Here is a 12,500-nt window from a genome sequence, read left to right on the forward strand (position 1 = left end):
AAAAACCTTAATAATAGATAAGTTAGATTAGTTCTCTCGCTAGCGATCACGGTAATACCATTCTGCCATTTATATCATTTTCAGCTGTTAATAGTAGCGATAAGAAAGAAAGAGAGAACATGAGCGATTAAGCGAACGAGCTCCTCACTAGCTAGCAGGGTTATAGTGATTGCGGTTTCGGAATTTATAGGAGAAGAAAAAAACAAAACAAAAAACTAACTTCCTCAACAGCTTCTCCTATCGCTGATCGCTTCGATGAAGCGATCTTCTCGTGTTCACCATGAACCCACATTAGGTGTTGCTGCTATTGTTTGGTTTAGCTCTGCTATTAAATTGAATCGTTTGAACTGTTGGCCACTAACACAATTTGGCAACACACAAAAGTTGCTACTAAAAGTTAATGGTTTGGTACGGAGCGTACAAGATTGATATTGAACAGTTGAGCCAATGCACCGGATGTAAACGGACTTCCAAACACAGACACAGACACGCAGTGACACAGTTTCAAGTACAATAAGCGCGACATTTCGTGGCGAAAACATGTAACATCTTACCTGTATAATAGATAAGTGCGAATACCGGAAGGCGGTTACTATTCCTGTTTCGTGAGAGGGAGGAGTGGTCCCTTACCTAAACCATCACTTCCACCAGCGCTTTGTTCCTAGCTATGTACGAAAAACGGGCCGGCGAGATGTTCGGTTAGGGACTGGTGTGTCTGAAGCATTTTATTTCTTGTTTTTTTTTCTCTCCCCTATCCTCCTCCTTGTGACCACCATTTTCACTCTCTAGCTCTTTCTCGCTTTGCTAGTATTTTTCTGCTAAAAAAAACGTGTTCGTCCTACGTCATACCATGGACGGATAGATATAAATTTAAAAACCGGTAATCATGCGTTAAGACAAAGTGCGGAGACAGGGCAGCAGGAACTCACAGAGTTGAGGCGTTGAGTTTGGGTTTGATTCGTTGATTGATGTTGTACAGACAGTTTAGAAGAGTTTAAAGACGTAACCCTACGACCGGGAGTGTACATAGTGTTTCTAAACGAACCGCATGGTGACAGAAAGGCGACAGAGAAACGATAGGCATACTAAGGACGGAGCTCGGACGGAGAAACAACGGGGAAGGATAAGGATTTCTCACAGATATCTCGGCTGCGCGGCGTAGCTTGGGAATACAAATGATACTTTATGATACGCCGTAGGGTCGATCGTTGGCTGCAGGCTGAAAGCATTACGAGTAGCCTTAAGGTGCAGTAGCACCGGCGCAGTGGCGGCAATACGCACTTAGGGTGGTAAGCAAATAAAACGGATGCATTTGATCTTTTCTACTACTTTGCTAGCATCGCTGCCGCGTTTATTCGTATCCGATTCGGGGTCGACTCCGTGGGTCTCAGCAAGGGGGGCCACCTTACAGGCCCGTCTTCTCGTTGATCCACTTGTTGAAGGACGTAACGCGTGCGAATGCTCCCGGCAGGCCATGCTCGCAGCCCGACGCATGCCCGAAGCTAACGACACCGACCAGCGTGTGGTCGTCGGTCAGCACGAGCGGACCACCGGAGTCTCCGCTGCAAGGCGATTCCTTCTCGTCACCGCGGGCACACAGGGTGCTCTCCTTGATCAGGAACGGACCGAACGTCTTGGCACACTCACCATTGGAGATGACCTGGAGCGTGGCGAACTGGAGCGCTTCGGCCACATCACCGCCATCCTTCTGCAGTCCCCAGCCACTCAGGACCACTTCGCGGCCAGCGAAATCCTGCTGCTTGGTTGCACGGTTTATCGGCTGGATGCGCTCGCTAAACTTGACCTTCTCCGGCAGCTGGATCAGCGCAACATCGTTCCTGACGAAGATCGGATTGTACTTCTCGTGGTGGAAGAAACGCTCCGAAACCAGCACCACGCGACCGTCGTTCGAGATGTCGTTGAAGTCGATCGCGCCCAGGTGCACCTCGACCGATTGCGCACCCTGCACACAGTGACCCGCCGTCAGGACCCACTCGTCACTGAGCAGACTGCCTCCGCACAGAGCTCGCTTGCCACCGGGCAGGTGTATCGTTAGCCGTGCCTGGTACGGGAACTGGCCGAGCTTGGCCGGCTTACCGTTGACGACGCGCACTCCCGGTGCGGCCTGAGCCACGGCAAGAGCGGCCACCAGAAGGCCGATGCAGATTGCGGTGCGCATGATGTGAATGCTCAATGTGGAATGTTGCTGCTGCTGTTCCGTAGCGATGGCTGCAAAAGGAGTGGTACCGATTCAGCCGAGCCGCTTAGCTATTTATAATTGATTCTTGCAGATACCTCGCCCAAGTGCTCGGTTATTCCTGGTTCGACATTCATGATAAGATAAACATCTAGTTCTTCCGTCCACCCTGCAGTAGTATGAATTATAAGGAGCCGGATGCAGCATGTTCTGTTCAAGTATCCGGACCACTTGAAATGCTTCTCCAGATTGATCAACGACCTATTACACCGGAGAGGGTACGGCCGTACCGAGGGATTTACCATTTTGCGTCCACCCACCATGAAGTGGTTTATGGAAAACGGGTTTAATCAGACACATGTGCGGTGGGGCGCATGTAGGCTGTTGGGTAGTTTGATTAGAATTGAAAGTGTTTTTGCCCAGTAGTCAATCCATAGGGATCATTTACCGATTGTGTACGGGAGGCTGTGTGCTAGTGGATTTTTGTTGTTGTTGCTATTTCTAGAGTGTAGGCTCGCGTGACACGCCAGCGGGCTATATTGCAATCTGTCTCTGCAATGATGGTAAATTAACAGCTTCATTACTCAAAAAGCAATCTGGTTGTTGTTGATATGTTTCATCATCCAGCCAGCAAAAACACCAAACATTGTTTGGCAATCACTTGCTATTGGTAGCAGCGCTTAGAGAATGAATAATAGATATGCGTTGATGGGACATTGATTTGGAAATGGAAAAGAAATCCTTTATCATTCGGAAAGGACATTGAGATCCCCACAGTGATAGAGAAGTCGTTAGCCATCGCCGACATTGGTCGTGAAGGCGAAACAAAAAAAATGCAAAACCGATTGTTGCTTATGTGGTTACTTGTTGGTACGGCTTATACTCAAGACGCTTGAAGCGCCACGTGACTACTATTCCGTTCCTTTTCCGCTCTTACAGCATACTCTTGGGATCGCCTCTCTTGTTGGAATGAGCAACGATCGTGCATTGAAGTTGAGCAAACGAGATCCCAGTGCGATGTTGTCAACATTACTCGATCGACGGCAGATCAATCTCAACATCGTCCACCATTGGAGTTTGATTTGCTTATGCTGCAAATTGATCGAGTATCCATGCTCTACCCGGATGGTGAGGTCACACGGATGTTGAGCAGGATTACAAAGCTGATAGGGTATGATATGTACAACGAACAGGTATTACGCATTCCGGCGGATAGTCTGTTACAAGTATTAAACCTCTATTCTGCCCCTAAACTGCAAACTATTAAGGTGTTGGGCAGTAATAACGCCTTGAAATCATTGCAAGTGTTAAAGAGTGCCATGCGAAGCATACCTACCTCTCTGCACCTCTTACAAGGGCTGCATTCGTTAGTGATAGAAAATGGTGCTCTGAATGCATTCAGTCTTGAACCTCTGCATGGCATTCGCAATCTTACCTTCGTTTACCTGAGGTATAACCATTTGCAGAGACTTGTGGTGAGTAGAGATTCAAAGCTGGTAATATCGATTGATAGCTTAAAGTTGTCGAACAACCTGTTGGAGTTTGTCAACATGGAGTTCTTTAAACCATTCAAGCAGCTCCGCGAACTAGATTTGACCAAAAACCGACTGAAGCAAATCATCACCAATGAGCCTGTTGTATTGCCATCGCTTTATCGTCTTGAACTGGCGGACAATCAATTGACGGAACTGAACTTTTCCATCTGGAACGCGCCAAGCCTTCGTGAGTTGATGCTAACCAGGAACAATTTTACAGAACTTCCATTCGGGATCGGTCGTTTTACGCATTTGGTTTCGCTGCAACTCGGTTACAACCACCTAACAGTGCTTGACTTGAGAGATATGGAAAACCTTTCCAAACTATATGAATTGAACTCTAACGGCAATCGGTTGCACACTGTCCTACCAGTTTCCCAGTCACGACAAACAGCCTCTGTTCAGTGTGTTTTACTGTCCGCTTTGGAACATATAATATTATCAAATAACAATCTGACCACCATCGATTTCAATCTCTGGGACATGCCTTCTCTCAGCATTATAGATTTGGACGGTAATCGGTTGAATCGTTTGTACATATCGTTCAACAAATTTCCAAAATTACGTACTTTGGTTATTGGGAAAAACTTCTTCAGCTGTTTGGACATGCGTAGCTTTGAAACGTACATTGAAAAATATGTGGTGATAGTCAAGTCAGAAAACGACAATAGCACGTGTCCGACAAATTCGTCGATTAAACATCCACTCGAGAATGGAGTAATATGCTGCAATGACTAAAATCATGAATCAACAGTGTTTACGCCAAAGCTACCCAACAGCCGTAGTGAAACACATTTTGTTCTGAGAACTACTAAAGGTCGCGCGTACTGCAACTGTAAAGGCCATCATGGTCATGGTGGGGGCTGATACTGGACCCCTTAATTTATGTTCTTGAATACGGGACAAACATTCGGTACATTTTCTCACTCCATATAGGTTGTCGTGTGTAAAAAATGAAAATAAAAAGAGTTTCTGTGAGCTAAACGTGATCTATAGTTCCTTTTTTCATGCATCAATTCTGGAATTGCTTTTGATTTCACCGAAGTGCCGAACCGCCAACCGATCGGGTTTGGTCTTCGGTCAACATGTTCATAATTCAGTTTCCAAGCTGCGGGCGCTGTAAAATCATCACTCGTTCGAAAAGGGTCACATGGGTTTATCTCGAAAGTTGCCACAAACACCAGCACGCGTGTGCGCCTGTGTGCGTCCAGTTACAGTGTTCGTTGTTGCAGCGCGCGACTCATATTACCCCCTTCTGGGCACAATTCTTTTCAACATTTTTTCCTCGACAATCCGAGAGTGCGGTTCACGGAATCCGCGGCCTTATTTTTCTCGCCCAAAGTTTAGTTAAAGTTCGGCAAGTGCGGTTTCGGAAATGAAGTTCCTAGTTGTCCTGAGTGTCCTGGTGGCCGGTGCCCTGGCCGATGGCCCGAAAGTTACGGATAAGGTAAGGCTTTCTTGATTTCTTCAAACCCCGGCATCAGAGCGGTCTCTCGCTTCGCTTATCGCGTCGGCCAATGATATTCGCTTACGTGTCCCTTTCCGGGCAACAGTTTTTCGGGATTCACATGTTCGCCGGCCAACGTTGCAAACCCGTTCAAACCGGAATGTAATTTCAATTATGCCTTTCTTCTGTTTAGGTGTTCTTCGACATCACGATCGGAGGCAAGGAAGCCGGCCGCATCGTGATCGGTTTGTTCGGTGCCACCGTTCCCAAGACTGCACGCAACTTCAAGGAGCTGGCCGAGAAGACGGTCGTCGGTGAAGGGTAAGTCCAATCAACGGGCTTTATCAACGGGCATACTTCTATTATATGCGTTATCGCTGGCGTACTTGGCATAATTCAATTATCAAACTACATGCCCATGCCCACACAAAAGCGATGCTAAAAATATTCCAATGGCCACTACGTCAGCGAAAGAACGTTTAACATAGGTCCCATTGTCGCTGTCGTGTTGTCGTGATCGTGATCATAACCGGTCGCTTGGTTTAACTTATTGACGGCCAGACGAAAGTTCATTACCCCCCCCCCCCCCCCCCCCCCCCTTAAGGCGAGCTATCGTTGGTTGATGTTATCGCATCATTCATCTTGCACGTTGAAAGTGTTGGTAGTTTGTACAAGTTCTGTAAATATGGTCACGATGATGTTTGCCTTTAGCAAGCCCCCCGATGGCTGAGGAAAAGAGTTTGATTACTTTCACAACACGTTCCCCTCCTCCGCTCCTTGCGATGTTCCACAAGCAACAACCCGTTGATCGTCTTCCTTTCGTTTTTTTTCTCTTCTCTCTCTTCGTTTCGTCTCGCCAACGCCACACGCGTACCACAGATACAAGGGCAGCAAGTTCCATCGCGTGATTCGCGACTTCATGATCCAGGGTGGTGACTTTACCAAGGGCGACGGTACCGGTGGCCGTTCGATCTACGGCGAGCGCTTCGCCGACGAGAACTTCAAGCTGAAGCACTTCGGTGCCGGCTGGCTGTCGATGGCGAACGCGGGCAAGGACACTAACGGTTCCCAGTTCTTCATCACCGTTAAGCAGACGAGCTGGCTCGACGGTCGGCACGTCGTGTTCGGCAAGGTGCTGGAGGGCATGAGCGTCGTGCGCAAGATCGAGAACACCGCCACCGATGGTCGCGATCGTCCATCGAACGATGTCGTGATTGCCGATTGCGGCTCGCTGCCAGTCAGCGAACCGTTTGCGGTCGAGAAGAGTGATGCCACCGAGTAGGCGTAGTTGGGTTGCCCGTGCAAGACGACAGACAGGGAGACGGGGGGGCTAAGGTGCTCGTGTCCTCAGTGAGGCGCCTCTGCCGAATACGTAGATCGATCTTCCTTCCTTTCTTCGCCGTTCTATCAAACATCGTCGCCTGTGCGGCGTTGCCCCGCACCGTTTCCATCAAACCATCTGAGCAACACCTTTTTCCCAACCCGTTTTTTTTGCATTTATGATCTGCCACGAATCCAGGAAGGCTTAGACAAATGATTGTGACGACGACGATCACGAACAGCAGAGAGTACCGCACTCTGGTAAAACGATTTTTGTAACAAACAATAAATGAGGAGATCATGTGATCTAGTATATTTTTACGAAAATCAGGACTAACGAGTAAATTACGTACGAAAAATGATGACAGGACCATTGCAGGGGTAAAAGTATGATCGCGTTACTGATCGCAAGTTGTTCCATCCAAATCCGGCCATCGAAGCGTTACGATCGCTGGAACGAATTGGTGATCGCGGGAAGAGAGGTCCAACCGTCTACCATCTATAATTGTAGCCGTTGCATCGTACTAATCGTGCATCGCTTAAAACCCTTTCGCTTCACTCATGATTTGCACGATAATAGGAAAGCGGAAATGAAAATAGGAAATCCAAGTTTCTCTTCCGATAGAACAATAGTGCGTATCATTGTTGCTCTATTCCAACCTCCACAACATTGCGTTCTGGTGAGGATGGGTCGTTGGCTTAACAACACAATAAACAGCACCTCGTGCTACGCACACCGACATGACTGTTGCTCATTGTCTGTCCATTGTTAACGCCGCTGCCTGTTTAACCGTCCCGTTGCTTGTGCTGTGCTTAATTATAGCGTAGCACACGCTTACGGATGTGAATGAAAAGCGGCTACTCTCGTTCCCGGCAGGCGTGGTTGAATGCTATCGCGGTAATTAGTCACACTAGCACGAGCTATGATAGCTGCCGCAACGCACCATTCGCCACACACGGTCTAGGTCAGGCCTTTCACGATCGATGCGATCGCTTGACGCCAGACCGTTCGCTCCGTATCGTTATCGTAGGCTGGAATGTGAAGCGGAAAAGTGAAAGAAAAGAAGCGCTATCCCTTTGCATGATTTTATTTCTTTTAATAAGTCTGGTTTTATTACTCTGTTTATGTACACTCTCTTTGATATTTAATGGTCATCTACTCTGCTCTTCGCAAAACGGCAAAACCGTGGCAATACACTCCCGGGAGGGAGGCCTGGTTATGCTCTGCTATGGTTTCTTCCCTATTAAACGTCTCTATTCACCTGTTGCTCGCTTCATTAAGCTGCTCATGTTTTTTATGTAAACTGTAACTTTTACACCTGCTCGCTCTCGGTTTTCGTCTGCTTTGCTTGTTGATATACATTACATATTTTTGTTTGGTTTTTGTTCGTCCTCCCTTCGTTCCGCTAAATAATTACACAACCTTCAAATCTGTTTCTATAAATTTTATTAATTTGTCTCAGTTTCATTTTTGTTATTAGCTTTGCGTTTTGGTTTTCTGCCATTTTCTCACCACCCCACATCACCATTCTTCCATCCATCATTGTTGCAGCTGTAATGTATCTTTGTGTGTTGTTCTTTTTTTGTTGTTTTCAAATTTTTGGTAGATGGTTTTCCCTTTCTCTCAAGCGTCGATCGTCTTAGGGTTTAATATAATTTTAACAAAGTTCTAACTAACTTTCTACATAGTACATATTTCTTTTTTAACTGATTACACAGCAATCGAGCAGCAACGCCGATTGGCGCACGCCAGTCCATTGTGGTTCGTTAAGTTAAGAATTTTCGTTTAGATTGGTTTCAAGCATGATTTAAATTGGTAATATTTTAGATTTTTTGGTTTGCCTAATCCATTCTTTCTTAAATTATTGTGGAGTCGCTGTTTCTCTTCTTTTGGTTATCTTTCTCTTATGTACCTTATGTTTGCGTGCCCATGTCCATTCCTTCAGCCGAGCCCTGTTAACGTGCTTTTGTGTGTTGAGTTGAGATACATGTTTTCCCCATTTCACTCCTTCCGGAGTTGCACACCATGATTGTATTGAAGTTAATTAAAGTTTAACCTCTTTTGCCCTCTTGCTCTTTCATTTTACTTTATTTTTCCAATCAACTTGTCCTTCAACAGCCTCTCCATCAAATGACACACGTAATATAGGAACCTAAAGACTGCGAAAAATGACGTCAAATGTTAGCAAAATGGTGGATTGAATTTGTAAAACTAATCTACGTAAATTCAGATCGAAGAAATGTTATCAAGACGACGAATTGGACGCACTATAATAAGAGTCGTTCTGTTATTTGCTTCCATTTTTTTTGTTGTTCTTTCGATCGGGAAGTGTAAAGGAAGGAATTGTACTCACGAACTAGCAAAAAGGTTGCTTCAGCGTGCATCATCCCTCCTGTCAGCTTTAGCTCTTATCAACTAATTAGACCCCTTGGCAATGTTGAGTGGCATTGTTGCTCTTTGTCGTGTCGTGCTTCGAGTTCGAAAGCAAAGATTGCTGTATCCTTTTCGGAAAACCAACAAAATCAGCGCACGATTCCAAAGGACTCTCTGCTGCCTAGCGCCTCATCAAATGTGCAAGCAAATTCGTTGATCGCAGAAGTGGTATTCCACCTCGATACGATAAGCGAACAGTGACTGCCCGTCTTACTAGAGTGGAAGATTATATGTCGTTCTCGATGACTTAATTTTACACGAGTTACTCTTAACTTGGTCTACATAATTCGATCCCGCTTCCACAAGTTCTTCGGAGCGTATTTTGTGTGTTTATTCTGTTGTTACACCTCCTGGTGCATTCTATACACCGGGATACTCACTCACTCTCTCTCTCTCTCTCTCTTTGTCTCACTAGGCGCTAGAATAATGGGCTTGGGCATGTCTATAATATCGCAATTTTCTTTTGTTGTTTTTTTATAAACTACATAACAAGCGGAAAAAACAGAACGATATTGAACAACTTTGTCAACAAACTATGCCGAGTGTTTCAGTCACACCAATGTTTGTCGTCTATTTTTTTTTTCTTACCGTCTTTGCCATCCTATTCCTTGTCCATTTTTTCAACCATTTTCTCTCGTTTTCTTCGTTAACTCACATTCGTTTTTCTGCTAGTTTGCTCTTGAAATGACTAACTATTGAACTATACAGACACACCTACTTAGTTGGGTTACGTTTTGCTTCTTCGGTTACCGGATTCACGGCATATTGTAACTGTTTGTCTAAGCACATTGCATGAAACGGTTTTGCTTAAATGTTCTCCTTATAATGGCTATACGGTTTGTCAAATAGATTTATTGCTAATACTTGATCCGGGCGCACAAGAAGGAACGGGGATAAGATTGTTAATTGATGTTGCTTCCGAGTATTGTAGACACACGTATCTAAAGTTAGGCTTTCCTTTTGAGGATCGGTGTTGAATCGCTGATTGACATTGCCAATCGAATTCCAACATCGATTCGCAGGAGGATGCACGGTCGTTGTAAAGGAAAGTGGTTCGGCAAAGCAATTATAAAACCACCAAGAAATGCAGTTGTATCGCGTGGAAGGGAAGAGCGGATGTGAATTTGAAGATCCAAATAACCGATCCAACCGATGTATGAACCGTGTGGCTGTACTCGATTATTTGGTAAGTCATACTCAGCATGAGCACATCAACAAACTTGTTTTAAACACACTTAATTGACATTTGCCACCGTTGCAAGTCTATCATCCTCTTCGTATGGATTAAAGATTTAGATAAATAATTTGCAAACTCGTCGTGTAGATCACGCCGAGCAAGTTCTGAACGGTGTGGCTGGCTGCAGAGGTCGCCCACTAAAGATGTCGCAATATTATCCCGGCATCTATGCTGCTGTAGGGTGGCCAATGCGAGGTGGATACGCGACGGTTCGTTTGCACGATCGCAATTGAAGCCAATCTTGCTGTACTACCGCATCGCCATCCACAAGCAAACCAGCAACAGCAAGCCGCACAGTGCTCACGGAGCGATGCTCTAGCGCAATCGGACCCAAAATGAGGTTACTGGCAGCATGCTGCAGTTCGTGGCGGATTTGGTCACGATTTGCCATGCGTTGATACCTTAATTGAATCATCGCTTTCGCTCAAGACGAAGATGCTGCAGAACGAGGCGAAGGGATGTTGATGTCGTGCACTGCTGAAGTACGCTATTGTCATTTATTGCTTCGTTGCGTTATTGTTGATCATTGCGATGATCGTCCTCCTCCTCCTCCTCCTCGTCATCATCCGTGTTGAGTTTTGATCACCAAAAACTCGGTAGCTTCTCTGGTCAGCGTTTTTTTTAAGAGGACGTACCTTGAAAACGGAACAAGCTGTAAACAAGCTGCTAGACATGCCAGACGGGTCAGTGATACAACGCAAAAGTAAGCTCGTTGTTGAGTAAGATTGTGATTGTGATCCGCTCGGGATAATGGTTCCTCAAAGTGCCTTCATGCCTGGGTGTCTCAAGCGAATGGGGTTTTTTTAATGTTCATCATCAAGCATTCATATCCTCTACCCAATCCTTATCAACTGTATAAACTTCACCATCGCCATTCCTCTTCTCCCACTCACTCCCCTTCCTCCCGTTTTTACTTCCCTTGTCCAATGTCCTATGTACACACAATCCACTTCCCTTCGCTACCTCACCTGCTTGTGCTTGGGTTTTTCCAAGTTTTCCATTGTTAAACTTTGATTCTCCGTTGGTGTATAACTCTTAATCGCTCTGTCATCCGGATGCACACCGGATCCAGCCCCAGTTTTTTTTTTGGGGGGTGGACTGGGGTGTGTACCGTTAGACGGGACAGGAGCGCAATCAATCAAATCAAATAAAACAACATTTCTACAACGAAATCGATCGATAACGTAACACTAGAGATTTGAAAATTGTTTCCATTTTTCCTTCTTCTTCGTCTTCTTCTTTGTTATGTTATATATTTTTTTTGGTTTGTTTCAAGTTTTTTTTTCTCCAACCCATTCTCTGCTGCTGTGCTGGTGGAATAAAACATCTCAATTAACAACTGCGGCAACTGGGAACAACAGGCCTCTTGCCACCTACTTGCTAGCTTTCTTGTAGCCGTTACCCCGCCTGGCGCGCTCATTCGTTTATATATGTTTATTTGTATGTATATGCACGGACCGACAACGATCGGCTTTTGTTTTTTGCCGGAGCGAATGATGCTCTACTAAGAAACGCGTAATCTAATTTAGACGGTGACTATTTTTTTGGGCAAAGTGTCAAACTGCTCGATACTGCTTCGCCCCCCACCCCCTCCCCTCCCTAATATCCACTAGCTAACACCTCTATCATTGGTTGGAACGCCTGCCTTTTCCTCGTTTTTGCCATTCCGATTTAGTTCTCGTTCCATGTTGTGAATTAATTTTAATTCGGTCATTTTTTTATGTTTGTTTTCTCTCCCGCTTTTTTTTGTATTTTCATAATTATTGATTTATTGTTTTGTGAATCTTTGTTATGCATTTGCTTTCACCCCTTTTAACCCTAGTATTAACGGTTTTATATTAATCTCTTGCTGTGTGAGCGTACGTTAGGCGTATATTAAGGTATGGTTGCTTGTTTCATAACGTGAGTAACGTGGTTAATATAAGGGGTTTTTTTATTATTCTGATTTGCTCATCTACATGACTCCCGAGTCCATTCCCCCCCCCCCTCAGAGGACCTCATGTAATGCCCCCGGGGTTGGGGCAATTGCTATCATATCTAACAACACTTGGAAGCTGCGATTTGAAGTTCTATTGCCCCGGGCTAATTTACGAGTAATTGTGTTCCGTTTGCGCGGGTGTATGCACACGTACGCAAAAACACTCATAACCACATACACACATACACAAGATCCTTGCGGCAATTCTTACGAACTACGCGAGTTCGAGTTCGAGAAACTAGTGACTAGGGAAAGGGGGGAGGTCCTTACAAGGTATTTGTCACTTAAAACCTATACACCATTGGCTGTAACCCACCCGTTCCTCGCGCTCGCTGTGTATCAGGACCGCGGG

The 12,500-nt window shown here is 45.4% G+C and overlaps 4 protein-coding genes across 5 annotated transcripts in view; 3 read left to right on the forward strand and 1 right to left on the reverse strand.

Annotated features, from left to right (window-relative positions):
- LOC126578681 (ankyrin repeat domain-containing protein 50) overlaps nucleotides 1–1,271 on the forward strand; it is a 5,097-nt gene extending 3,826 nt beyond the window's left edge. For both annotated transcript variants that reach the window (XM_050241498.1, XM_050241499.1), the window contains exon 7: nucleotides 1–1,271. This exon is cut by the window's left edge and continues 1,166 nt beyond it. The gene's annotated coding sequence lies outside the window, so the exon portion shown is untranslated.
- A 40-nt stretch (nucleotides 1,272–1,311) lies between these two features.
- On the reverse strand, nucleotides 1,312–2,245 carry LOC126578682 (collagenase-like). Its single transcript, XM_050241501.1, has one exon. It carries the CDS (start codon nucleotides 2,177–2,179, stop codon nucleotides 1,406–1,408), a length of 774 nt encoding a protein of 257 aa, XP_050097458.1. The 5' UTR covers nucleotides 2,180–2,245; the 3' UTR covers nucleotides 1,312–1,405.
- A 1,064-nt stretch (nucleotides 2,246–3,309) lies between these two features.
- Nucleotides 3,310–4,470, forward strand: LOC126576750 (leucine-rich repeat transmembrane neuronal protein 2-like). The gene is made up of 3 exons (XM_050238055.1): nucleotides 3,310–3,325; nucleotides 3,554–3,919; nucleotides 4,106–4,470. Exons 1-3 carry the CDS (start codon nucleotides 3,310–3,312, stop codon nucleotides 4,468–4,470), a joined length of 747 nt encoding a protein of 248 aa, XP_050094012.1.
- A 530-nt stretch (nucleotides 4,471–5,000) lies between these two features.
- On the forward strand, nucleotides 5,001–6,826 carry LOC126575630 (peptidyl-prolyl cis-trans isomerase 5). Its single transcript, XM_050236422.1, has 3 exons — nucleotides 5,001–5,179; nucleotides 5,373–5,500; nucleotides 6,059–6,826. Exons 1-3 carry the CDS (start codon nucleotides 5,108–5,110, stop codon nucleotides 6,459–6,461), a joined length of 603 nt encoding a protein of 200 aa, XP_050092379.1. The 5' UTR covers nucleotides 5,001–5,107; the 3' UTR covers nucleotides 6,462–6,826.
- The last annotated feature ends 5,674 nt before the right edge of the window (nucleotides 6,827–12,500 follow it).

This window comes from Anopheles aquasalis, chromosome 3, assembly GCF_943734665.1.
Source record: "Anopheles aquasalis chromosome 3, idAnoAquaMG_Q_19, whole genome shotgun sequence".
Lineage (NCBI taxonomy): Eukaryota > Metazoa > Arthropoda > Insecta > Diptera > Culicidae > Anopheles > Anopheles aquasalis.

What these genes read in the sequence shown, in the direction of transcription:
- LOC126578682 (XM_050241501.1), bottom strand. Translation starts at nt 2,179, where the DNA reads ATGCGCACCGCAATCTGCATCGGCCTTCTGGTGGCCGCTCTTGCCGTG.
- LOC126576750 (XM_050238055.1), top strand. An exon ending in CTGGAACGCGCCAAGCCTTC is followed by an intron (nt 3,920 to 4,105) that starts GTGAGTTGATGC and finishes CTGTCCTACCAG; the next exon opens with TTTCCCAGTCACGACAAACA.
- LOC126575630 (XM_050236422.1), top strand. Translation starts at nt 5,108, where the DNA reads ATGAAGTTCCTAGTTGTCCTGAGTGTCCTGGTGGCCGGTGCCCTGGCC. An exon ending in GCCCGAAAGTTACGGATAAG is followed by an intron (nt 5,180 to 5,372) that starts GTAAGGCTTTCT and finishes TCTTCTGTTTAG; the next exon opens with GTGTTCTTCGACATCACGAT. An exon ending in AAGACGGTCGTCGGTGAAGG is followed by an intron (nt 5,501 to 6,058) that starts GTAAGTCCAATC and finishes CGCGTACCACAG; the next exon opens with ATACAAGGGCAGCAAGTTCC.